This window comes from Drosophila serrata, unplaced genomic scaffold (genome assembly GCF_035046125.1).
Source record: "Drosophila serrata isolate PLE 108 unplaced genomic scaffold, ASM3504612v1 contig_376, whole genome shotgun sequence".
Lineage (NCBI taxonomy): Eukaryota > Metazoa > Arthropoda > Insecta > Diptera > Drosophilidae > Drosophila > Drosophila serrata.
In genome coordinates, this window is record NW_028257274.1 from 1924822 (window position 1) to 1947446 (window position 22625).

At 40.7% G+C, this 22625-nt stretch overlaps 6 protein-coding genes, 1 long non-coding RNA gene and 2 other non-coding genes across 15 annotated transcripts in view; 4 read left to right on the plus strand and 5 right to left on the minus strand.

The window, feature by feature from the left end:
- Window positions 1-231: 231 nt before the first annotated feature.
- Window positions 232-2021, plus strand: LOC110190913 (uridine phosphorylase 1). 2 transcript variants are annotated; one of them, XM_020961574.2, is made up of 7 exons: window positions 232-339; window positions 671-727; window positions 791-914; window positions 970-1311; window positions 1372-1513; window positions 1573-1766; window positions 1825-2021. In XM_020961574.2, exons 2-7 carry the CDS (start codon window positions 717-719, stop codon window positions 1912-1914), a joined length of 903 nt encoding a protein of 300 aa, XP_020817233.2. In that variant the 5' UTR covers window positions 232-339; window positions 671-716; the 3' UTR covers window positions 1915-2021. The 2 variants fall into 2 exon arrangements, with proteins under 2 accessions (XP_020817233.2, XP_086695811.1); XM_086839685.1 differs by having other exon boundaries at window positions 302-463.
- Spag1 (Spag1 axonemal dynein assembly factor) lies at window positions 1949-3850 on the minus strand. Its single transcript, XM_020961572.2, has 5 exons — window positions 3432-3850; window positions 2960-3372; window positions 2761-2888; window positions 2551-2678; window positions 1949-2496 (listed from the first exon to the last, which is right to left on the minus strand). Exons 1-5 carry the CDS (start codon window positions 3702-3704, stop codon window positions 2002-2004), a joined length of 1437 nt encoding a protein of 478 aa, XP_020817231.2. The 5' UTR covers window positions 3705-3850; the 3' UTR covers window positions 1949-2001.
- Window positions 3851-4204: 354 nt separating this feature from the next.
- On the plus strand, window positions 4205-4276 carry TRNAQ-UUG (transfer RNA glutamine (anticodon UUG)). The gene has a single exon. It is a non-coding gene; the product is annotated as a tRNA-Gln (tRNA).
- A 180-nt stretch (window positions 4277-4456) lies between these two features.
- On the plus strand, window positions 4457-4528 carry TRNAQ-UUG (transfer RNA glutamine (anticodon UUG)). Its single transcript has one exon. It is a non-coding gene; the product is annotated as a tRNA-Gln (tRNA).
- Window positions 4529-4675: 147 nt separating this feature from the next.
- On the minus strand, window positions 4676-5291 carry LOC110191362 (protein Turandot C-like). Its single transcript, XM_020962211.2, has 2 exons — window positions 5242-5291; window positions 4676-5187 (listed from the first exon to the last, which is right to left on the minus strand). The coding sequence occupies exons 1-2, from the start codon at window positions 5262-5264 to the stop codon at window positions 4782-4784; spliced, it is 429 nt and encodes a 142-aa protein (XP_020817870.2). The 5' UTR covers window positions 5265-5291; the 3' UTR covers window positions 4676-4781.
- Window positions 5292-5604: 313 nt separating this feature from the next.
- On the minus strand, window positions 5605-6079 carry LOC147642649 (uncharacterized). The gene has a single exon (XM_086839688.1). The coding sequence runs from the start codon at window positions 5942-5944 to the stop codon at window positions 5615-5617; it is 330 nt and encodes a 109-aa protein (XP_086695814.1). The 5' UTR covers window positions 5945-6079; the 3' UTR covers window positions 5605-5614.
- On the minus strand, window positions 5605-7162 carry LOC110191266 (uncharacterized). The gene is made up of 5 exons (XM_086839686.1): window positions 7091-7162; window positions 6829-7030; window positions 6637-6764; window positions 6527-6583; window positions 5605-6471 (listed from the first exon to the last, which is right to left on the minus strand). Coding segments are annotated over exons 1-5 (714 nt in total). The 5' UTR covers window positions 7092-7162; the 3' UTR covers window positions 5605-6145.
- Window positions 7163-7516: 354 nt separating this feature from the next.
- The window catches only part of LOC110191263 (aminopeptidase N), a 35160-nt gene continuing 20051 nt past the window's right edge, over window positions 7517-22625 (minus strand). For 4 of the 6 annotated variants that reach the window (XM_086839691.1, XM_086839689.1, XM_020962058.2 and 1 more), the window contains 9 exons: window positions 14328-14511; window positions 13763-14035; window positions 11001-11375; window positions 9505-10935; window positions 9323-9446; window positions 9063-9253; window positions 8831-8998; window positions 8631-8774; window positions 7517-8566 (listed from right to left, as the gene is read on the minus strand). In XM_086839691.1, the coding sequence (XP_086695817.1) occupies window positions 8311-8566; window positions 8631-8774; window positions 8831-8998; window positions 9063-9253; window positions 9323-9446; window positions 9505-10935; window positions 11001-11375; window positions 13763-14035; window positions 14328-14511 (3146 nt within the window). In that variant the 3' untranslated portion in view covers window positions 7517-8310. The remainder of the gene's footprint in view (window positions 8567-8630; window positions 8775-8830; window positions 8999-9062; window positions 9254-9322; window positions 9447-9504; window positions 10936-11000; window positions 11376-13762; window positions 14036-14327; window positions 14512-22625) is intronic. The other 2 variants (XM_086839692.1, XM_086839690.1) reach the window with 1 other exon arrangement.
- LOC147642650 (uncharacterized) lies at window positions 17384-18202 on the plus strand. The gene is made up of 2 exons (XR_015273186.1): window positions 17384-17516; window positions 17830-18202. It is a non-coding gene; the product is annotated as an uncharacterized LOC147642650 (long non-coding RNA).

Consider the following 22625-nt stretch of genomic DNA (forward strand, 5'->3'; position numbering starts at 1 on the left):
TAATAAGTAAGCCAGAGTACATATTGATCGACTTGGAAATACCCGGTACATGAGTCCTTATAAAAATGAGATCATGAAGACTTCTTAAACGTGCTACATACCTCTTCCTAATCCCAAAAGGTGCTATTGAACTTAAATCGTCGGCAACCTATTCTTTACATCTGGTCCGATATTTTCATAATTTTCAGAAATAGAATATACTCTTCTCTTTTCCGAGTACCCTTTCTTTTTCTTTCAATTGCCTCTCTCGACAAAAATATATACACTGCAAGGCGGGACAGTTTCCAACGTCCAGTTCCTCAGTCTATTGCCAGCAGTCGAGGCAAACGGATCGTGTGGGTTAGTGGAAAGTGCTATAATTTACAAGTGTCTTCGCTGGCACGTGTCTTGATTAGCAATAAATAATACTCTGACAAAAATAAAAACAACATCATAAGAGTGCTGCATGTTACAACAAGAAATTGTTTGTAATTCCCCTTTCTATAGATTATAATCTAAATGTTGTCAATTGTCTATATGTGTAAAAACTAAAGTTTGCATTGAGTATATAGATAAGATTATGATCACTCGGTTGCCGGCATTAGCAAACATTTTTCTAGGAAAAAGAACTTGTATATAAAATAATATATATTTCCAAATCCCAAACAAATATATATTCTCTTGTTTTTAGATTCTCTCATTTGTTACAAAATTAATCCCTTAGAAACACACTTAAAATGTCCAAGAGGTAAGTAAATGGTTTAATATATATATTTTTTAGTGAAGATAACCTGATGAGTTTGATCGACAGCGTTCCCGAATTATTAAATCCCAATTTGAAAGCCATGGCCTTGGATTATTTGTACCACCTGGATATAAATGTGGCCAACACAAAAGACACCAGTGACATCCAGCAGAGATTCGGGGATGTCAAGGTGAGTTTTTGAATTTTTATACCTCTCGTAACTCTGAGGAAAATATCTTCTGCAGGTGATCTGCATGGGTGGCACTGGTTCCCGCATGCGTGCTCTAGCGGTTTACCTGTCAGAGGTTCTGGGTCTACCGGACTCAAGAGATCCGCAGGATCTATGCGCTCGAGGACACCGCTATGCCATGTACAAGGTGGGACCGGTGCTGTGCTGCAGCCATGGCGTTGGCTCCTCCACATTCAGTGTTGTCCTGCATGAGCTGCTCAAGTTGGTCAAATACGCCGGCTGCCAGGATCCCGTCTTCCTGCGAATCGGAACCTGTGGAGGACTCGGTGTACCACCTGGCACAGTGGTGGTCACCAAGGATGCGTTCAACGGTCTGTTGCGCAATGAACATGAGATTGTAAGTGACTATCGCAAATAATACCTATTGAAACATATACTTTTTAAATCTACTTCACAGGCCATTCTCGGTAAGCGTGTGGTGCGACCGGCCAAGTTCTCCGAAGAGGTGATCAAGGACATCATGGCATATGGTGTTGATGCCAAGGATGGTTTCCAAACCGTAAGTGGCAATACGATGGGAACAGACTGCTTCTACGAGGGTAAGTGTTACAAGTTCCCGGAAAAAATGCATTGCTCAATTGAGTTTCACTTGACCCAGGTCAGGGACGTACCGATGGTGCCATATGTGAGTACTCCGACGAGGATAAGATGGCTTTCTTGAAGAAGTGCCATAGCCTGGGCATCCTCAACATCGAGATGGAGGCCAGCATGTTTGCCTCGGTGACCCAAAAGATCGGGGTCAAGGCCGGTGACGTGTGTGTGACCATTATCAATCGACTCAATGGAGATCAGGTTAATGAAATAACTATAAAATTACTGAAAGAATAACCTAATAAAATACCATTTCCAGGTAACCATCGCCATGGACCAGAAGCACGAGTTCGAGCAACGACCCTTCCTCGTCGTGGGTCGCTACATTAAGAAACTGCTTCAGCAGTAATTGAAACTTGGTGAAATAATATACCTCCAGGATATGCGATCCCATAACCATTCTATACCTTTATTTTCATTTCAATTGTATTTACAATTAAATCTCTTGAATTAGTAGCTTATTGCTAGTCTTAAGGTTGTCCTGTGGCATACGCAACATTGAAGGCATCGCTTCGGTGGCCAACAGATTGGGCTGAGCTGGTTTCTTTTGTGAATTGGCCTGTGGAGCCTGAAGCTTATTGCCCAAGGCCTGGGCGGCCGAAACGAGTTTGCTGTTGACCACACGATTTGGCTTTACCAACTCGGCCAGATCGTATTCCTTAGCTGGCGGAGTGTCGACCACAGGGGGCTTCTTGGCTACGGATGGTGGCGCCTTCTTTGCTGCTGTGGCTTGCTGTGATGGTGGTGGCTTAACCTCAGGCTTTTCTTTGGATTTTCCACCATCGGCTTCAGGTTTCAGCTCCTCGATCATTAAACGCGTGGCACTGGCAGGAGCCAGTTCACCAAACTGTGAATTTAAATTCTTCAAAGACTGCTTGGCACTGGCATTTTCCGGATCCAATTCCAGCACACGCTGGTACAGGTAATATGACTAAGAAGAAAGGGGAAATGGAACTCATTCTTTTTAAATTAAATTTTAATTTACCTCGCGACGTTTTCCTTTGGCATAGTGGGCATCCGCCAGGCGAAGACGAGCCTTAATATTTTCCGGCTCCAATTGCAAACACGCCTCACAGTCCATTATGGCAGCAACATAATTGCTTTGTTTCATATCTGTGAGGAAATAATTTCAAGGCAATTTATTAGTTCATTATATTAATATAACAAATACTAATAAAACAGTAATAAATCTTACAAGATATAGCCCGATTGTTGTAGGCCCGGGCTGCATTCTCAGGATCATATATAATGGCACAGTTATACTCTTCTATGGCACTGTCATACTCCTTGGCCTTGAAATACTCATTTCCACGAAGTCGGTGTCTTAAGTAACAATTTAAAAATTAGATACAAATTGATATATATATTAAGGCAAAGTACTAAAAGACACCTACTTTTCAGCAAATTGCTCTCGCTCCAGAGGGCTAAGTCTTTTGAGCTGAGTTTGAAGGCGTTCATACATGGCCTTCTTTTCGTCCTTCAACTCTTGTTTGGTAACCGGTTTATCTTTAATGGGAATCTTCAAATCGGCCTCCTCCTTGCTGCGCTCTTCATCCAGATCCATTCGAAGTATTTCCTCATCGGGATCATACTTATCCCACTTACTGTAGTCCGTTGACTTGATGCGGCTTTCCTTGGCCTTCGCTGGCTGTGGTGCTGCTTCTGGGGCAGGCTTTGTTGGCCCAGGACTCGGTTTATCCAACTCGATTTTGCCCAGTTTACGTATGGAAGGTATATCCAGGGACTGGTTTTCGTTCTTTAACTCGTTCAAGGCACTATCCTTTGTTTTTATGTCTTGGGTCCAATCCTAAAGCAATTTGTAATGTTGAATCGTAAAACTTTAAGATAATAGTTAGTAAAACCAACCAATATGGGTTTCAGTTCCTTCTTGTCAAGGATATCACTCTTCTTGATGTCCTCCTCGTAGCGAAATAATTTACTATCTGGCTTCAGCTGCTTCAACTTTTCCTCTGAGCATCGCAAGAGGTCTGGAAAATATCCTTCCTCGCCGGAGCGCAGGATGTGCACAATTTTCTCCATTTCCCGTGCATTTTTGGCTGTCTCCACGTAGGCAAAGTCCAGGTGGCTTATTGGTATTTCATATTTCTCCAAGAGAGTTTTCTTCTTTTCCGATTGCATTATTTGTTATTTATTATTTTGCACTACGAACTGAAGGTAAAACCTGTTTTTGGGTTTGTTGTTTAGAATCGAAGTTATTGATCAAGCATAAAAGTGCCGGCTGGCTTGGTTACCAAAATATATAAGGAGTTAGGTTTATAGTAAAATTAAAATATGTCTGACAATTCACGTAAAAGTTATCAAAATTAATTAAAATTCAAATAAAATGAATATTTATTAGAATTTATTTGAAAACTTTTTTAATACTTGTACTGAATACTAGACAAAAACTGTTTCAAAAAATTCTTTCACACAACAATATACATCTTATCTTTGCTTTTTCTATTGTTTATGGTATAAAATTCTTTCACACAACAATATACATCTTATCCTTGCTTTTTCTATTGTTTATGGTATAAAAATTAAAATTATTTTCACAAAACAGAAAGTAAAAACATCCCCAACTGTCAGGATTTGAGGCTGAGGCACAAAAGTGTATTTTAGCAGCACCCCGACATCGAGGTTCTATGGTGTAATGGTTAGCACTCTGGACTTTGAATCCAGCGATCCGAGTTCAAATCTCGGTAGAACCTTCTGAATCGAAATTATTTTTCCTTCTTTTTTTTAATGAATTTTTGCGTTCAAAACCGTTTATAATTTTATTTCTCTCATTGTTATGCCATATTTTAAAATATGAAAAGCGAAAAATTGGTCATTTACAGTAATGGTTCTAGCTGCAGTCTATGTTTTGTTTTGTGCAAAAGTGACAGCACGGTTCTATGGTGTAATGGTTAGCACTCTGGACTTTGAATCCAGCGATCCGAGTTCAAATCTCGGTAGAACCTGATAATTTATTTATTTATTTTTTTTTTTATTTTATATTTCTTTTGAAAAGAGTTTATTAATTTTAAAGACTTTTTGGTAAAGGGGAAAATTTAACTAACTGGTTTGTAGAGCTCAGTCAATGCTTTTATAAATAGGTAAGCAGTGCATTAATACAGCTTGATGTTTTATTATTGTTTACACACATTTTATGTGAACTGCTTGCCACAAAGCAGTTTTTAAATATATATTTTTTTTTAAATTTTGAAATTAATTTCATAATATATTTTTCTTGCTGTTCGAATCCCCTTGAACCAAACTAAGTAACCAATTGTAGACTGCTCCACCCAGTTCATTAAAAAATCCAACTGCCGTCTCTCGAGCTACAGTCGATAGCACTTTGGCTGCATACTTGCTCTTGCGTCCTCCCTGACTTGGCACACCATCCACCAATATAGCATCCGTATGCGTTGCGACAAGTCTGTCCAACATCTGCCTTTGTCTGGCAGGCATATAGGGTGAAACCCGATTATATAGAGCCACTAAGTTTGGTGTATTTCTGATTTTGTCTTGAACATCCGGGGAGCTTTGCATAATTTGGAGAACTCTCTGCTTTTCAGTTTGAGCTTCATCTAATGTATAGCCCATGCAGAGGGGGCTCAAGAAAAGTAGAATAAAACATCTGAAAACTGTAAATTTAAGTAAGAAAATAATGTGTGTGGGAGGGAATACTTACCCCACAATGATATATATATTCATATTGTTAAGTCTGAGCTGGATGCCAAATTAAACAGAACTGATAATCCGAGAGGGAAGAAACTGACTTTATAGACCAACAAGTCGCAATGTTGATAAAGACTTGAGAAAAGTACATCATGTTCAGCTTATCAAGGAAACTTTCTATAAATTGATGCCATTCAAGAGATTGTCATTGTTATATTCTTTAAATTTGTTTCAGTTCATTAATTTGTCATTTGTAAACAGCTCAGTCTTGTGATAATCGAAGATTCACAGAAATTCATTTGATTAATTTCATTTATATAAACAAAGAATAACTCTATATTTACCTACTATCTTACTTCAAAAAGTACCTTAATGATTTTAATTAATTACGTAAGTTTATTAAGATCATTTTGTTTCATTTGCATGGTGCATATGATATTGTATATTCTACGCTTTGCTTCTATAAGAAAGTCATCATTCAGGACGGCCAGCTCTTTGGTCACGAATTGACCAAACTCTTCAGTCGCCGCCTGTCTCTCACTTGCAGGTCTTTCTATTTGTCCGAGATTCTCAGTTCTTTCGACTTTTAAGCTCGGACTAAAATCAATGTCAATGGAAGGGCTGGAAGGGTACGGCTGATTGTAATCCTCAAACTGATGGACAGCTGAGTCGCTGGAGTTTGTGGGATTGTCGATTAACTCAACTTTTGGCTCCATCTCGCTGAGCCAGGGCAAATCGTCTTCGGAGCTGCTGCTGGTGTCGGGAAAGGGTTCAAACGTGATAGGCTCCAGGGGACTCAGTAATATAGCCAGTTTGGCGTAGTGAATCCACTGTGACTTATCACCAGCAGATTTCCGCTGAGCTCTGTAATAAATCAAAATTAAATAATAGAACTACAGAAGGTAAGGAAGAGGTGCTCACCGATACGTGCGGGTCAGCGATTCCATCTTGGACTTGATATCATTTGGGGTCACATGGAGGCCAAGGCCGGACAGCTCTTGTTCCATGTCCTTGTAGACATCCATCTTTTTGCGCTCACTTAGTAACTCAGAGTTGAACTGCTCCCACACGTTAACAAATGTGATTTCCTCAGCGGCGTACCAGAATCGTCTTTGTTTTGCAGGTGTCTTTTTAACTCTCTGTCTCTTCTTTTCAGCAGTGTTCTTTTTTGAGCGTTTGCCATCCTCGTTCTTGAAGATATACTTGGTACACTCCTCCACATAGACAGAGTTAAAGGGTCCGTCTACAAGAAATACCAATTAATAGGAGGGTTTAAGCGTGCTAAGGATTAAACAAACCGGATTCAATATGCCCTTCAGCGTCATCGTTCATATAAATTGATTTGTGCTGTCGGTCTGCAAGAAGTAACATTAGAATAATTCCTAAAAACCTCCTAATAAAGTCTTACGGTGACTATTTACGTCGTCCCAGTCCGGATCCTTGGACATGCCTTTAGAGGTGGCGGATATAATGGCAGCCATTGTGTCGAAGTGCTCCCAGGAACTCGATTGGTCGTCTCGGTTAGCGTGCAACAAACTGAAAATTGGAGTGATATGTAGAAATGTGCCCCAGTTTTGACAGTTTAGTGTTAGATACCGACTTGAAATACTTTCGTTTCAAAGATTCCATTTTGCTTTTGATTACTTGTCCCGTTATATCGATGCCTACTTCTCGGAAATATTTCTGCAGTTCAGCATAAATTTCGACCAGTTTCTTTCGACTATCGAACAGGTACAGGTTGTTCTTCCAGATCTCGATGAAGCAGTCCTCCTCCGAAGGCTGCCACTTCCTCCGGCTGGACACTAAACGCGGGAATAATTAAGTTTCATGTCCAAGAAATCTATTTAAAACCTTTTACTTACTTTTTAAGTCGAGTTTTTGTTTGTTTACAATTTTATGGCTAGTATGACCGTATATTGGAATGCTAAAAATGCCAGAACATATGGACCAGGGATGCTGTTACAAATTAAAAAAATTAACAAACATTTTAATTTAATATTAATGCACATTTATAATCCTAACTAAAAGTAGCTCTGAAAAGCTTTTAATCTCTTTTTGATTTAGTTATGGTTATTTTGTAACTTTCATTTCCCCTCAAAAATGATATCGATAAATATCAACCTAAGCCAGAGATAAGTAGGATTTGAATTCAAACGCAGGGCGCCAAATTTACATATCGAAAACTGCAAATATATTTAGCAGCTTCAGAAAGTAAAATTTAAAGAATAAAGCGATAATATTTCTGAAACCTTAGCCCAATTTCCCAAAAAATAAATAACAATCTTTCGTTTTGAATAAAATTACGTAAATACATAGTTTATTTAAATGTTTAGTGTAAGCTTTAAAACTTATTTACATGGTTGTGCAGCAGCGATACAAGTATTTCCGTGTGTGTTGGGCTTTACAAAATACATATAATAGGTACTCGTACGTTAATAAATATATTTGTGTGTGTTTGGATGTACTCTCCTTGCCACAGCAACATTTCATAAACCATGCATTAAGGACACTCGGTTTCCTGTCTATCTCGACTTCTCCTCCTCCTTCCCACCTTGATTTTGGACTCACTACAAAATAGATTTTTGGTTCGCTTAGTGCTAGATTGATTCGCTTAGGACCTAGGGGTGTATACGAACGTAAAGTACTCGACACTCATAAGTAGGGGTAATACAAATTTTACACAAGCAGCATTAGATTTGCAGTATATATATAGTTATATATATAGTATATCAAGTGTGGCCTAAAACAGACGCCTAAAGTGATGCGGTGAATGAGAGCTATTCGAAGATCGAACTATGTGTGTGTGTTTTTCCGGTTGCTTTCTATTTTTAGTAGGAACGTTGCAGAGCAATGCCAAGAAGCAGAAGAAGCGCGACTTACAAATAAATAAATATACAATTGCAAAAAGTAAATCGGTTACCTAAACTATGCTGGCTAACTTACACGTTTATATCACTTTTCGCAAATAATTCGTTTCATTAAATTAATTTGAGGCCTTCGCATGAATACAAATAATGGTAGTTGTTACATAAACTAAATCGCGTATTTTTGGTTGAAATCAATTTGAGTTTTCCCCATCGGCTTAGAAGATGTTGATCTGGAACTCGCTGACGATGCCCTCAAGGAAGATCTTTAGGCTGTCGTAGGAGTGTTTGCGCCAGTAGATATTATTGTTCACCTGCTCCAGAGCCAGATTAATGGTGGATTCCACGGCCCGCAAGCCCAGCTTGCGACAGGTGGCAGCCAGGTCCTGCAGCTTGTGCTTATGATAGTCCTTGTTCATGTAGACAGTGAGCGATTTGATCATCGCAGACACAGTGGAGAAGCCATCGCCATAGCTGTAGGGGATCATCGCAAAATTAATATATATTTTATTTGAAATTTAATTATAATAATCCTTACTATTCGGCAATCTCCTTGATGTTGCTCTGCAAAAAGTCAAAGGCTAGTTCATGACCCACGGCATTGTAGGCCACTGCTGTAAAGGCCCGATCTCCATCCTGCTTCAGGATACCCGAAGTGGGATTGATGGTCATGTTGAGGTACCTATGAAAGGAAATCTATTAAATTCTGGCTTTAATTAAAGTATTTTGGACACTCACTTGGACAGCAGCCAGGGCTTGGTGGTGCAACCCAGTGATCCCAGGATCTCCTCCTTCTCCGAGGCACTCGTTGTTGTCTTGTACTGTTTGTAGGCAAAGTACCATTCCTGGAAGGAGCCCTCTGCCAGGGCTGTACAGTAAATCACTGACTTGAGATTCGGCTTGATGCTGTTTAATATAAAACAGAATTTGTTTAGATAAGTTATTTTATAAGGAGGTGTGTTAAACTCACGGATTCTTCTTGGGATCCCGCATCCACTCTCGGAACTTCATCTGAGCCACTTGGGTGCAGCGATCGTAGTTGAATTTACAGGCCAAGTTGGCCACCAGGGCACGATGTTGCAGTTGCAGATGGGACTCATTGTCCGGCTCATTCAAACCATACCGATCAAAGGCGGGACGCACAATGAATTTCATAAAGGCCTGATTAATGGAAAAATTATAAAAATATAGTAAGTATAAAGAAGCATAATATTTTTAATGAATTCCCACCCTAAATGTCTCATAGGCGGGCTCTCTCTTGAGGTTGTTGGCGAGATAGTTGAGTCCCCGGCTGGCGGCACTCCACAGCAACTCATCGTCCACAGCCGTGTATAGCTCCATCAGGAAGGTTAGACTGGAGAATTATATAACTTAATAATAATATTTATAATTCCTTTACTGTCCAAACTCACGGTATATCATAGGTCAAGTACTCTGCCTGCGCCAGGTGCAGGGCATCGTCCAGGAGCTGGGCTCGCGTTATCCTAGGAAGCATGCTAAAGTTTTTCTTGAGAGCCAGCCAGGAGGTCAGGTCATAATTGACCCGGTAGTAGCCCTGTCGGTTCAGATTCAGATAGATCACGTTGTCGTTGTTGGCACTATGGGCGAAGACGTCGCTCACGATGAGCTCCTCCTCGTCCTGGCTACGCATCCAGTGTGTGGGCACATTGTCGCCCTTGTGCAGCTCATCCGTTTCGAAGGTGATGGGTATAAACCAGCGACTCTGGTCTGCAGGGTTCTTGGTGGGCAGAAGGTAACGCTCTTGACGCAGCACTAAATCAGCGCCTCGACGCTCCACATTGACTACAGGATAGCCCGGCTGCGTGATCCACGAATCCATAATCTGCTTGATGGACAAATCCATTGGCAGTGTGCCTTGCTCGTGACCATGATGTGTAAGGATGGCCCACAGGTCATCCCTGTCGATATTGCCATAGGCAAACCTCTTTAGCAGATCCCGTGTGGCCGAGCGGAAGGCCTCATCACCCACAATCGAGTTGAGCATGCGCAGCAGGATCGTGCTCTTGGAATAGCTAATCGGATTGAAAATACGCTGAACGTCGCTGGTGGTGCGCACCTCAAAGGATATGGCATGCGAGGTGTTGTCCGAATCCAGTTCCATCGAAGCCGAGAACTCCGAAACGGTGAAAGTGTCCATTACCTGAAACTCTGGATGGGAGAACTCCAGGGCCTTGAAGCTCATGTAGCAGGCGAAGCCCTCCTTCAGCCAGAGGTCATCCCATCTTTTGGGTGTCACCAAATTGCCGAACCACTGATGGGCCAACTCATGGGCAACGATATCAGCCACAAACTGCATGTGGTATGAGGAAGAAGCCAGCTCCAGATCCTCAGGCACAAGGAGAGCAGAGTCCCTGAAGGTAATCAATCCCCAGTTCTCCATTGCTCCGAATCCAAACTCTGGCACGGAAACCAGATCGATCTTGGGCAACTGGTTCTTGATGCCAAAGTAATCCTCGTAGTAGGGCAGGAACTTGCGCACCATCTTGTACGCGTAGTGGGTCATCTCCACATATGGCGATCTTGTCCAGAGCTCCACTCGTGGCGCCATCTCACTGTCCAGGGCTGCGTATTGTCCATCCACCATGTTGGACACGATAAAGGCCACCAGATATGTGGGCATTTTGGGAGTTGTTAGGAAGTCATCCCTAATGTAGCCAGGACGGTAGCGAGTGCTGTGTGCCTTGGGCATGTTGGACAGAGACATCTTGAAATCGTTGCTCCGGATAATGCTGATGGTAAAGTTGGCCTTCATATCGGGACGATCGAAGCAGGGGAAGGCGCGTCGGGCATCGATGGGGGAGAACTGAGTGCTGATAACCCATCTAAAAGTAAAAAGAGATTAATTTAGTATTTGGAGCTGTATTCCTTATTTAAGTAAGCAACTTACTCAGTCTTCTTGGTGTCTGGATTAAGGTAGCTGGTCTTGTAAACGCCCTGCAGAGTATCTGTCAGCTGACTCACAAAGTCCAGGCTCAGAAGCAGTCGCAGCTGTGTCTCACCGGACAGAGCTTTGTCCAGATGGATCACAAAGGTGCCATTTTCATCACCATAATCGCTGTCAAAGTCCACCTCCTGCTCATCACTGGCATTACTGATCCTGCCCGGTAATGGAGCTCTAATCACTCGAACATTTGAGATGCTCACATTGTGGACATCAAGTACAATGGGTTCCCAGCTGGTCACCTTGAAGACATCCCGCTCGATTTCAATGGTCAGACTGCCATTGCTGGCCGACACCTCCACATGTGGTTCAATAATCAGGCTGCCAGAGAGGAGGAGAAGAAGGCATCATCATACTTGTTAGTATCATAAAAATAGAACGCCAGATTGCAGGTGAAATGCAAATGTCTGCCAAAAATGTCAGGTTGGCCCCGTCAAAAGTGCCAATCAATCAATCAGTCAACCGCGGGTTCAGGCAGGAGAACACTGTGCACATGTGTTTGGCACCCATTCGGATGCACATTCGGGGGCAATGCAATTCTGGTTGCGATCTGCCTCGAACTTTGAACGCCTCGAATGTCCACGGATGGCGGCAAATGAAATGCATGCCATCATAAGTCGCCACGGCAATCAAAGCCAAACAACAAGCGCGATAATTGAATGGGTTAAGTTGATGGAAGATGGAGTACCCTATTAAAAAAATATTCTATTGCTTTTCAAATTGAATACCTGAATAATCCACCTTAAGCTGTGAATAATTCATATTATAGGTAGAAACTAAAGTCTCTCTAGGGTTTTACTTCAATATAATATCAGTCTTCCTCCAATGATACATATAACATACTTTTAAAGGAACCAAACCAACCCAATCTAGGCTCTGCAGGGTATTGCCTCTTAGATTAAATATCAATTCCCCCCAGCACGAATGCCAAGAATGCCGCAGACCCAGTGGCAGATGTGGTGGCCTGCTGGAGTTCCAGCCTCCAGCCACCGTATCCACCATTCACCATTCTTCAGGCCTCCGCCAATCTGGAATCCCCTGGGTGCTGGCTTTGCGCCTAGTTGCAATTAATTGAAGCGATTGGCTTACAATGCGTGCGCTTGGGGCAACCAGGAAGCGGGCTTCTAGCAATTTGCAATGGGAGTCTGGGAGTGAGTGAGGGTATCTTGCAGATACACTGGTCAACAGTGTTGCTTTGATCGGCAGCTGCAAAATCAGTTGCCATCGATCCGCTGGATTGTGCAGCACCATCCATCAAGCATCGACTCGCCTAGACTTTTATCTACGACTTTTCCAGCTTCTCTCCTGACTTCTCATCCGACTTTTCCCCGGAGTCTGAGGCTGCGTGCGGTGCTCGAATTAATGCCCAGCTTGGGCTTTCTGTGTCAATTATATTAATGCAATGCGGCTACCGCGGAGCCGCGCATCTTCATCTGGCCAAAGTATCTGCCATCTCCTATCGGAGCATCTACCCCGGCGCAAGTATCTGGCGCATTATGTCATGTCGACAGTCGGCGTGCGTTTATGGTTTTCTTAGATCTTTGCCGCCTTCAGTTCTGGAGTGTGACCGATGGTTGTCAGGTCTTAGTTGCCTTTTAGAAGATGGCCATCTCCTGCGGCGACCTAAACAAGCTGTATGTTGGCCACTTCAAGTGGCTGGTGTCCACCTCGAAGCAAGTGAACTGCGACGGCTCAATCCTTGACCCAGTTTGTAGGTAACAGTGGTAATAGAAAAATAAACGTGCACACACGACCCCAGGAACTGTGACGTCAATGGGGGCTGACTTTTGGGGCGGATGCGAGTGTAACAGTTCGCGGGTCTTAGCCGATGCCAAGGATAAAGATAAGGGTATAAAACTATAAGGAATCAGAGGGTGGGAAACGATATTTATGAGAAGAAGTTTGGCCTCTTAATCCCATTACAATGTATTAGCATTTGGGGCAAGGAAGTGGAGAAGGAAGGAAGGTTTAATAAACTAATGTCTGGGGACAACTTGAGCCTGTTTCCTCTGGGCACGAAATATAGAAGAGTTAAATGGAGGCAACCATGTTTAGCATATTTAGCATATTTAGCATATTTATCATATTTATCATATTTATGCAATAGAAAAATATACCCTCTTAAACTGAGTTAACACTCAAAACACTCTATAGTTTTGACAACTTAAATACCTCTCAATTTAATCACTTTTCATTCTAATTATCATAGACTTCCCTTCCTCATTGTGCACTTAAAACCCCTTTTATAGAAAACCTGATATTTAAATGCTATGATTTTCCACCCATTAAACAACTCTTCTAAGCATCTTTAGTTAAACGATTTAGTTATCAAACTTATATCACTTGTCAGGCGGTTCTCTTAACTTGTCACAACACACAACATCACGAAAGATGCACTTTGGTCAAGCAAACTGATTAAGAGCGCCGTCAACTGTCGGCGGGACATGACCTGGATCAATTCCGCCATTATTCCCACTGACAGCTAAAAGATAGAGAGAGCCGGAAATGCCGGGGAGATCTGAGTGAACAATTTGAGTGTCAGTTGCGATTGCATCTTTCCGCGAATCGAAAGGCAAACATGCAAAGCAATTTAAGACAAGGACCTCTCTTTAGACGGGTCGGTGATTTTCATTAGGAGCAATTGTAGCTTAAGTGGGAAATTACTTAAGAAGCCACCCCATTAATGGCACATTATTAAATCAACTCACCTGTAGTGCAAGGGTCGCCAGCCTTCGTACAACTTGAGGGGTCGATCCGTGGGCTTGGTGGTGTTATCCTCGATTTCTGTCGTTGGCACAGGTATATCACCCACTGGCGGAGCCACCACAGCCTTCTTTTCCTGCTCCACAATGGGCGGCAGTTCCGGAGGCAGAGGTGCACTCGTGGTCAGCGAGGGCGTATCCGTGGGCGGCGGTGAGTTAACACTCACCCAGCCAGCAGTTTGTATGGGATGATCCCCGCCAGATGATGGGTTGATGCTTCTATAAGAAACGGAAGAGGTAGAACCAGTTGGTAATCAAGTTTGAGTTCATGCAAAGTGCCCCCGGGTCACACCCAATTCCTTGGGAGGACCCTTCCTTAAACCACTTTCACTTTTGCGAATGAGGTCATGTCGTCTCTCCTTCGACTGCCAATTAGCACGCTTGCCAAAACGTTTAGCAAGAAAAATGCAAAACGAAACCACAGAAAACAAATACCCGGAGAACACTAAATAAGCAAAGCCACGCCTGGATTTGATTTGGGTTTCAATTTACCAAACCCATCACTACTCACCCGGAACCCACTTCCTTGGGGCTGATTCCCTGTCGGGTCACAAAGTAAGTGATTGCAATGGAGAAGAGCAGGGCCACCAGGAAGATGAAGGCGGCGATGATCAGGCACGCCTTGGAAACATAAACCCCCGATGGAGGTCCATTAAATACATATTTTTGGCCATTTTTGGTCTTCAGTTGACCGCCTGAAAATTGAACAAAAAATAAATATTAATAAATATATAAATTAAAGAAAATTGTAAACAATATTATGCAACATTATAAAATATAAAAATGAATTTCAAGATTTTATTGAAACAATTCCATAGGCCTTACATAAACCATCAAAGAGAGTTTTATGCTTTTTATCTCTAAACTTTTTAATTAAAATTTCCAATAGGTATGATAACATTTCGTAAAGACCTGCAAGACTCATAAATTCCAAGTTTTAATCATATTTTCTGTGGTTCTTTCCCCTCAAAAAGAAAATAAGAAAGAACTTTATAGGCTGTCAGAAATTATCACACCCTCATTTTTATTTACACAGATGTATGTATCTTTTACGTCTCGCCCATAAAGTTTATGCTTTGTCCAATTAATTGATTGTTTTCAGTGCATTCAAAAATTGTTTATAGATCGTTGTATCTAATTATTTCGGATTGAAAATTCCTCACATGCCGTTGCAGCATATGAATATATATAGGAATCTCGGATGTAAACAATTGATGGCAACATCAAATTGATTTATAGCATAATTTGGCCAAGAGTCGAGTGCTTGGAAAAATCAAAATGTTAGCGGGCCATTTAGTGGGGCGTCGACAACGACATGTGGAAAACCGATATGCCCCGCAGTGCCTCAAACTGATCGTTAAAACTCACTCTTTATGGCGAAAATTTCAAGTTGAGGAGAAAATTAATGTTTAGCTCATTTTAAAAAGGGCAAAACAGTTTGTTGAACAAACGAAGAAGAACTTAAGTGTTTTGGGCTCAGAGCCAAAACGGATGATCACAGTGGCAAAGGAAAGTATAACGAGTTGATATTTAATATTTACATAATGAATTTAATTAGTTTGTTAAAAGAATCAATGTAAAAAATGTCTAAAAATATATTTCATTGATTATGGAAATTTTAATACCTACTAAGTAATAGATAGTTAGAAGAGTTGTTAAGATGTTAGTCCAGGGAAATCTTTATCAAAATTTCAAACAGAATATTGTCTGCTTAGATTAATGACTAATAATAGCTTTGTTTTGTTTATAATGAAGTAATATTTTCCTGGTATTCTTATCTGAAAACACTGAGCTACTTAGTGTATGATATGCCATGCTAAAGCAAAAAGATAAGATGGGAAATATTCTTCAGATAAGCGAAAAAATTCGTACTTTGCGGAAGTAGATAGCCAACATCATAATCAGATGATAAGGTAAGCGCATACTTATAGCACGCACTGTGCGGTACCACTGTCAACGAACGGGAGCAAAAATAGCAGCACGTGCTGGGAATTTTCAATTAGCCGATTACCATTACCATTTCTATTCCTCGCCCTGGCCTTCACCGAAGGAGGGCCTAAAAAAACTCACAACTTTTTTCTTGTTTTTATGACGTGTGCGCATGGCACTTTTTATAGGCAAAGGCATGGGGCTGTGTCAGTAACTCTTGTAACTTGTTTTAATTAAATTTCACTAAAAGCCCAACCATGTTCCCTTTTGGCTTTCTAACGCACTTTTTCGCCCCCTTTTACCTTTTACACCTGTGGCAATGCAGTTCTGCATTCCAACATATGTATGTTGGGGACCGTCTCCTCCTCCTCCTTTTACTATTCCGGGAAAACTCCTGCAGCTTTGATCTCCAACCACGCTCCGGTGGAATTTATGTGGTGCAACCGAAAATAAAAAATCAACTGCACCACCTGCGGCTGCTAGGGACTCGAGATCACTGATAAATCAGTTGTCAAGAACTATAACTCAGCGATAGTGCACACGCCCTGAAAGCTTTTTTAGAAATTTACCCGATTTTCCATTTTCTCGTTTTAGGTTTTCCACATTTATTTATTGTTTGTTTGTGGGGGATATGGAGGTGGCAAAGATCTGGTCTTGATGAGCACCTGATGAACCTCAAGTTCCACCTAGAGCAGGGGGGTGTGCATGTTGCTTCATTAGCAACGGGAAACTAATAACTCCATCTGAATACATCCAACTCCCCATCCCAGACGATTTAATATTCATAAGTCGAAGTTTAAGTAGCGTCAAGCGACAATAAAACATTCAAATTAAGTTGCTTTGCCGGCTCTTTCTGAATGAAGTGAAATTTATTGTGTGGGTGTCAAGCGTGAGGCGCCATCAAACTTGGAGGAACACCCACGGGAATTTGTTGGGATTAGGGCCAGATCGACACTAATGTGGGATTGCCGAACCCGTAAAAAAACTTAACTAAAATGGTTAATGAAAATGCTAATTTGGGTTGATTAAAAGCCGGGATCATCTGGAGCGATCTAAACACTATGTGCATATAAAGTGTGGAACCATGAGGTTGAACCGTATCCAATAACATCATTTTAATACCAAAGCCGACAAAGTGTTTCTGATGAACTCTTTTTTATCATGAATCGATGTTCTAGGCTTGTGTGGGCATTAAAAATATATTAGTCATGGATTTTGGGTTTAATTTGACCCAAGTTTAGTTAGGAAAATCTTATTTAAATATAAACGCGATCAATGTGATATTAAAAATAATCGTAAGGATTGATATATTATATATTTTATTTTAAAATATCAATATTATCGTAAAATAAGAAAGGAAACTATCTTCCAGATGCTGAAATTGGAATACTCTTGCAGTTTGCAATTGAGTTATTGGATCGATTCGGAAATCGATCATATAGTCTCCCCCTTTCACTCTCACTCTCCCTCTCTCTCTCGCTCTTTCGGTATGTCTATCTCTCTCTGTATATCTCTAGAGATGTCTCTTACTCTCTGTCTCTCTCTGACCATCTCTAGAGATATCCATTTCTCTCTCGCTCTCACTTTCTCTGTTCTCTTTACTCGGGGACTATAAATACAGGTACTGCTGTCGGTCTGGCTTCAGTCTGTACGTGGCCTTCCTGCTGTTTCCATCTATGGCGAAAGTGATAGTGAGTGCCCTTCGACCCCAAAATGATCACCTGACCAATGCAATATATCTGGATAACCAGAATTATCTCTTTATACATAAGTAAGTCCTACAATTTGAGTCTAAATAATAGTTTGTTATCACATACCAATATATCAAACAGAATAGTAATTCATTACACATGTACACATAGTATATTAAAATAGTAAAATATAATTTCTTTATCTACCGAAAGTACCATACTTTTAGTCGCATTGATATATATTTTGCATTCACGTTAATAAAATGTAGTTTGAATTTTGAAACATACCCAAAAATCTGTCCTTCGATATGTAATCGAAATGAAAACGTTTTCTTATATTTTTCGTATCGTCGAATTTAAAATTACGCAATTTGGCAACAAATCCATGGAAAGGACCATCGCCTGCTGATGATGATGAACCTGGCGGTGATGATAATGAAGCAGAAGCGGATGCGATGCGGATGCGGATGCAATTTTGGATGCAGATGTCGGAGTGGCTGCTGCTGTGGCTGCTGATGTTGTGGTGGTGGTGGTGGGCGCGTATATTGCGGACGCCATTAATGGGATTTGCAGTTTAGGATTGGTATAGGATATGATGGCTGCATTGGGCATAGAAGGAGTAGAAGAAAAAACAGAGAGCAAGCTAAGGTTAAAGCCGAAAATGAATTTGAAAGCAAAGGTGAAATGGTTAATATTATTAAGCGAAATGATAAAGGATCATGTGTGTCGGAGGAAATTAAAATTAAAAGCAAAAGCGGAACTCGAATCGTTGTAATTTAATTAAATGACATTCAATCAAACCAATGCTTGGGGTGTGTGGAAAATGTAATGAAAATGCGCTCAGTGGCACGTGTCGTCCCTCGCCCATTTGATTTGATTTTCCCTCTTAGTTTTCCCCTCCCTATTTCCCCGCTTTGTTATTTGCCAGCGATGCGTGAGTGTAAATTGCAAAGAATCATTTGCCGATTGCCGGCGCCAAATGTTTGAAATATCGCTAAAAATATACACACATTTGCACAATGTATGAAGCACATGCATTCGCCGAGTGTGTGTGTCAGCGCCTCGGTGTTATTCAACTTTGCCAGATCGGCAGATCCGTAGATCGCCAGCCGTTTCTATAATTAGCCATAAGGAAAATTTTAATTCTCAAATGATTTTTGCACTATTATAGAATAACAAGGGTAGAAATAATGGCAGACAGATATGTTGCAGTTCGGAAAAGTCTATCTTTAGATACCCTGAAAAATGTATTAGAAGATTTTATGGGTAATAAATAAAACAGAAATAGAAAACCATTCGAAAACCGATTCAAAAATGATTATAGAACCCTAGAAATTACTGATTTGTAACGCGATTTTTCTTTACAGAATCAATTGATATTTCCTCTCTCTCTTTAAATCTTAAGATCATTTCCTATTTCCCAGACTTAAGTTTCGATTTAGAGTTATTTCCGAGACTTGAAGTGGCGTATGTTAATTACCCACCAAAGCTTAAAGCACCCCTTATAAGAACCCGATGAAGTGCAAATTTAACCAACTTACCACATTTATAATAATTCCTAGCATATTGTGGATCCAAGTCAAAACCAGAAACCACCAAATGAATCATCGAATCAGTGGATCACTCAAACGAAACGAAATGAAACGAAACCGAATGCCCAACAACCAACACCTATAGTCAGTCCCCCGATACCCGCCAGATTGAGTAGTTTTATGATACTGGTTCTGGTTTTTTTTGGCTTGGGTCGTGCGACGTTAAACGAAATCGAAAATGAACTTAACTCGTAAAACTTAAATGTGGCAACTGTTTGCATTTCGCGAGCAAACACACATGAGAGATCGGTTTACTTGCTCGAAATTACTCGGTGTTCCATGGATCGAATTACCCGTCGAGGAGGGTTGGAGTTGAAGTGGTGAGGAGTGGAGGGGACACTCCACTCCATATCTTAATGACTCAATCATGCGTTAAATGCCAAAAACATAGCCGGGCCATGTATGTTCACCAAACACTTCCATTCCGCTAACAAGAGTTCAATAGCAGCAATACCACAAAATTTGATTACTCGACTTTGAACTTGAGGGGGAAGTGCTTTGTTGAACCAATCATTTTACGCATTTTTAAATGATTTTTCTTTCAGCAGAATCGATAATATAATGGCATTAAAGGGAAATGTTTATAGATAAGAGAACATGAGGAAAGAGAAACCAGGTCCGTAGGGATTCCGTCTGCATTTTTTTTTCATTCCTATGCTAATTTTTATATTTTATTACTTTTGAAAGTGTAATCAAACCTCTAAGAAGTTAGAGAAATGTTTAACAAAAGCATTGTGATATAAATCATGGTTTTCAAATAAATGTTTATTTAAGTTATTTTGACATATATCAAAAATAAATTGTAGATTCTCAAATGAACTTCCGAAGTCCTTCTAGTATGGAATTAAATAATAAAATCGCTTAAAATTTTACATATTATAAACCCAAGTTTATGGATATATTTACATATATTCCAATTTATTCCACCAATCAAAGTTTAAAAAACTCATAACTAAGACAAAAAAGCATTAATTTTAATTCGGAAAGCGGTCTTAAGCTAGTTTTTATTAGGCTAACACTTCTGCATACTCAATTTAAAATTTTAGAAAATTGGCATTTTTGCTAATTTTTGAAAATTTAACGATGTAACCCCTTATAAAATTGTCAAATTTTGAAAAAATTTCAAAAATTTATTTTTCTTCAGGACATGCCTAGATTGATTCGGCTGATCAAGAATATATATAATTTATAGGGTCGGAAATGACTCCTTCTCATTTTTCCAAGCTGCTAACTAAAATTATAATACAATTTCCATGTACCATAGTTTGCATTATTTTGGAATAATTTTGCTGATCTATGTAAATGATTTCTATATATAGAAAAACTCCACCTAGAACTACTCGCACAACAAATATTACATTGTGAAAGAGCCCCCAAAAAAAGCGATTCATAAATTCTTATCACAACGTTGACATTTAATTGGAAAGAAATTGTCACATTTACGTCATCAAAGGGCTTTCTTCTGGCCCAACATGGTACATAGTGTTCGCTGCTTTCATTCATATCTTATCGGAACCATCGAAATCACAGGCAGGCAAACACAAGAGTTTCTTTTTTCCCCAGTTTTTCTTTTTTATTTTCGTTAATTGTGCATGTTGGAGCAGAGGCACTCCGCCCTTCACACCTCCGTGGAGTGCAATTCAATTTCGTATCCGTTCCCCTGGCCGTGTCATATTTAATGATAACCCATTTTTCCCCCAAAAAGGGGTTCAGGGCGGTATGTGGGTTACGCAAACACAACTTCTGGTCATGCTTACAAGTGAATTTCTTTCAGCGGCCCAGACAAAGATGCCTCAACCACGATAGCCCTGTTGGATCCCTTTTCACGGTTTTTTTTTCGAGAGGGTCTTGAAAGCGTTGCCCAGTCATCCATTAGTGTTCGCCATATGTCAGGGATCTGTCTGCAACTTTTTTGCATTTACTTTTTTTAAACCTCAGTGACCCAATTCCTGGGGGCAAAGCAATTCCTGCAAGAAGGAAGTTGCCTTAATTAGCAGCAAAAAGTTGTCAGTCTGCCTGGAGAAAATATCAAAACACATGGCCTCCTCCTTCAGGAATTGTGTTCTATCTGGGTCAACATGTGTAAGATCGAAGATATAATATTCTTACAAGACGGCAGAATTATGTCACATCAACAAGCTCGAGTTAGGCTTTTTAATTGGAGCTCACTTAAAAGATTAAATAACATTTTATGGGAGTTCGTTTTTTGCTTGCTTGTTTTACTCTGCCGTTTTATTTGCTTTTATTTCCTTTTGCAGAGGCAGCCAAATTGTCTGGTTTTAACAATAACAAATGTGGCCACGGCCGGATCGCATTGTCAATTGCTGAAATGTTTATGGCACTCGCCGGCACTCGGGGCGAAAGTTGAGTGAACTCCCCGGCCAGAACGTGTCGAGGAACTCCAATCGAGCTGCTGCTTTTATTTTTCCCCATTTTTTCACATTTTGCATGCCTCTAATGAACCATTCAGGCAATGATTAAAGGGAGTGGAAAGCCGGGGAAAATTTCTGCGGAAACGTCAGCCAGTTTCAGTCCCAGTCCATACATAACTTATGAAACTCCAATTGCTAATGTTGCATGCGCAGAGGTAATAAACAATTCATTTGTTGTCGCATCAAAAAAAAAGATAGAGGCACAGAACTCACATCCACGAAAATCCTAAAGCCACAATGTTTATTTGGCTTCTAACTTTGTTGGGCATTAGCTTTGACGCCTCGACAAGAAATTGTTTACTTCTGGCCGAGCTTGACCTAATGCATTCGCTTTGATTTTAGCCGCTGTTCATAGCTCCATTTCTCTGAATTGCAGAGAGATTTGATTTTCGGGAAAGGCAAACAGATAAATGTGAAACAAGGCATTAGCATAACCCACCGACTTGATTTGTATTTTAATATTCAATATTTTCCAGTTGCAAATGGGAAAACAACGCCTAATGAAGTCGTTCAGACAATGCAGTTAATTATACGATCCGGTGGCATGTCAAGTTCCAGATGTGCCTTTGGGGTCACATTTCCGGTTGGGGAGAAGAGCAGCAAAGCAACCAAAAAACCAGTCGCATTATTTGCAGTTACCTAACGGTAGCATGGAAAAGAATTATGTACCTTCAGACATAATTATGATTACGTATCACGGCCAGGGGCGGAGAATCCCCACCTCGAAGAGTCAAACTGTCTGCTCCACACATTGTGTCAACATGGGATCCAACAGAACTTGCCACCTCTGGTTGGGGGGATGCTTAACCCCGACAACATTTTTGGAATCCAAATAACTTGTCTGCGACAAACAAGCCTTGGGATTTAAATGTTTTTTGTATGTCTTAGGCTTAACCGGAGGTTTATCATCAACACTGGGTCTGAAGGCTCCTTCCCCAGAGATGGGCGTGTCCACGAGGCACATCCACCTCTGCATCCACGCCAGTCGTGCAACTCGAAAAGCAATTCGCTTCACTCGACCAATTACCATAAGATTACCATTACTCCCAAGCAAAGCAAACAATTTTGCATGCTCAGATCAAGTGGCTGTTTGAATATGAATCGGAGATATGGAAATGGAAATACTCAAGGGGAAGCAAGCAGTGTGGAAAATGTCAAAAGAAAA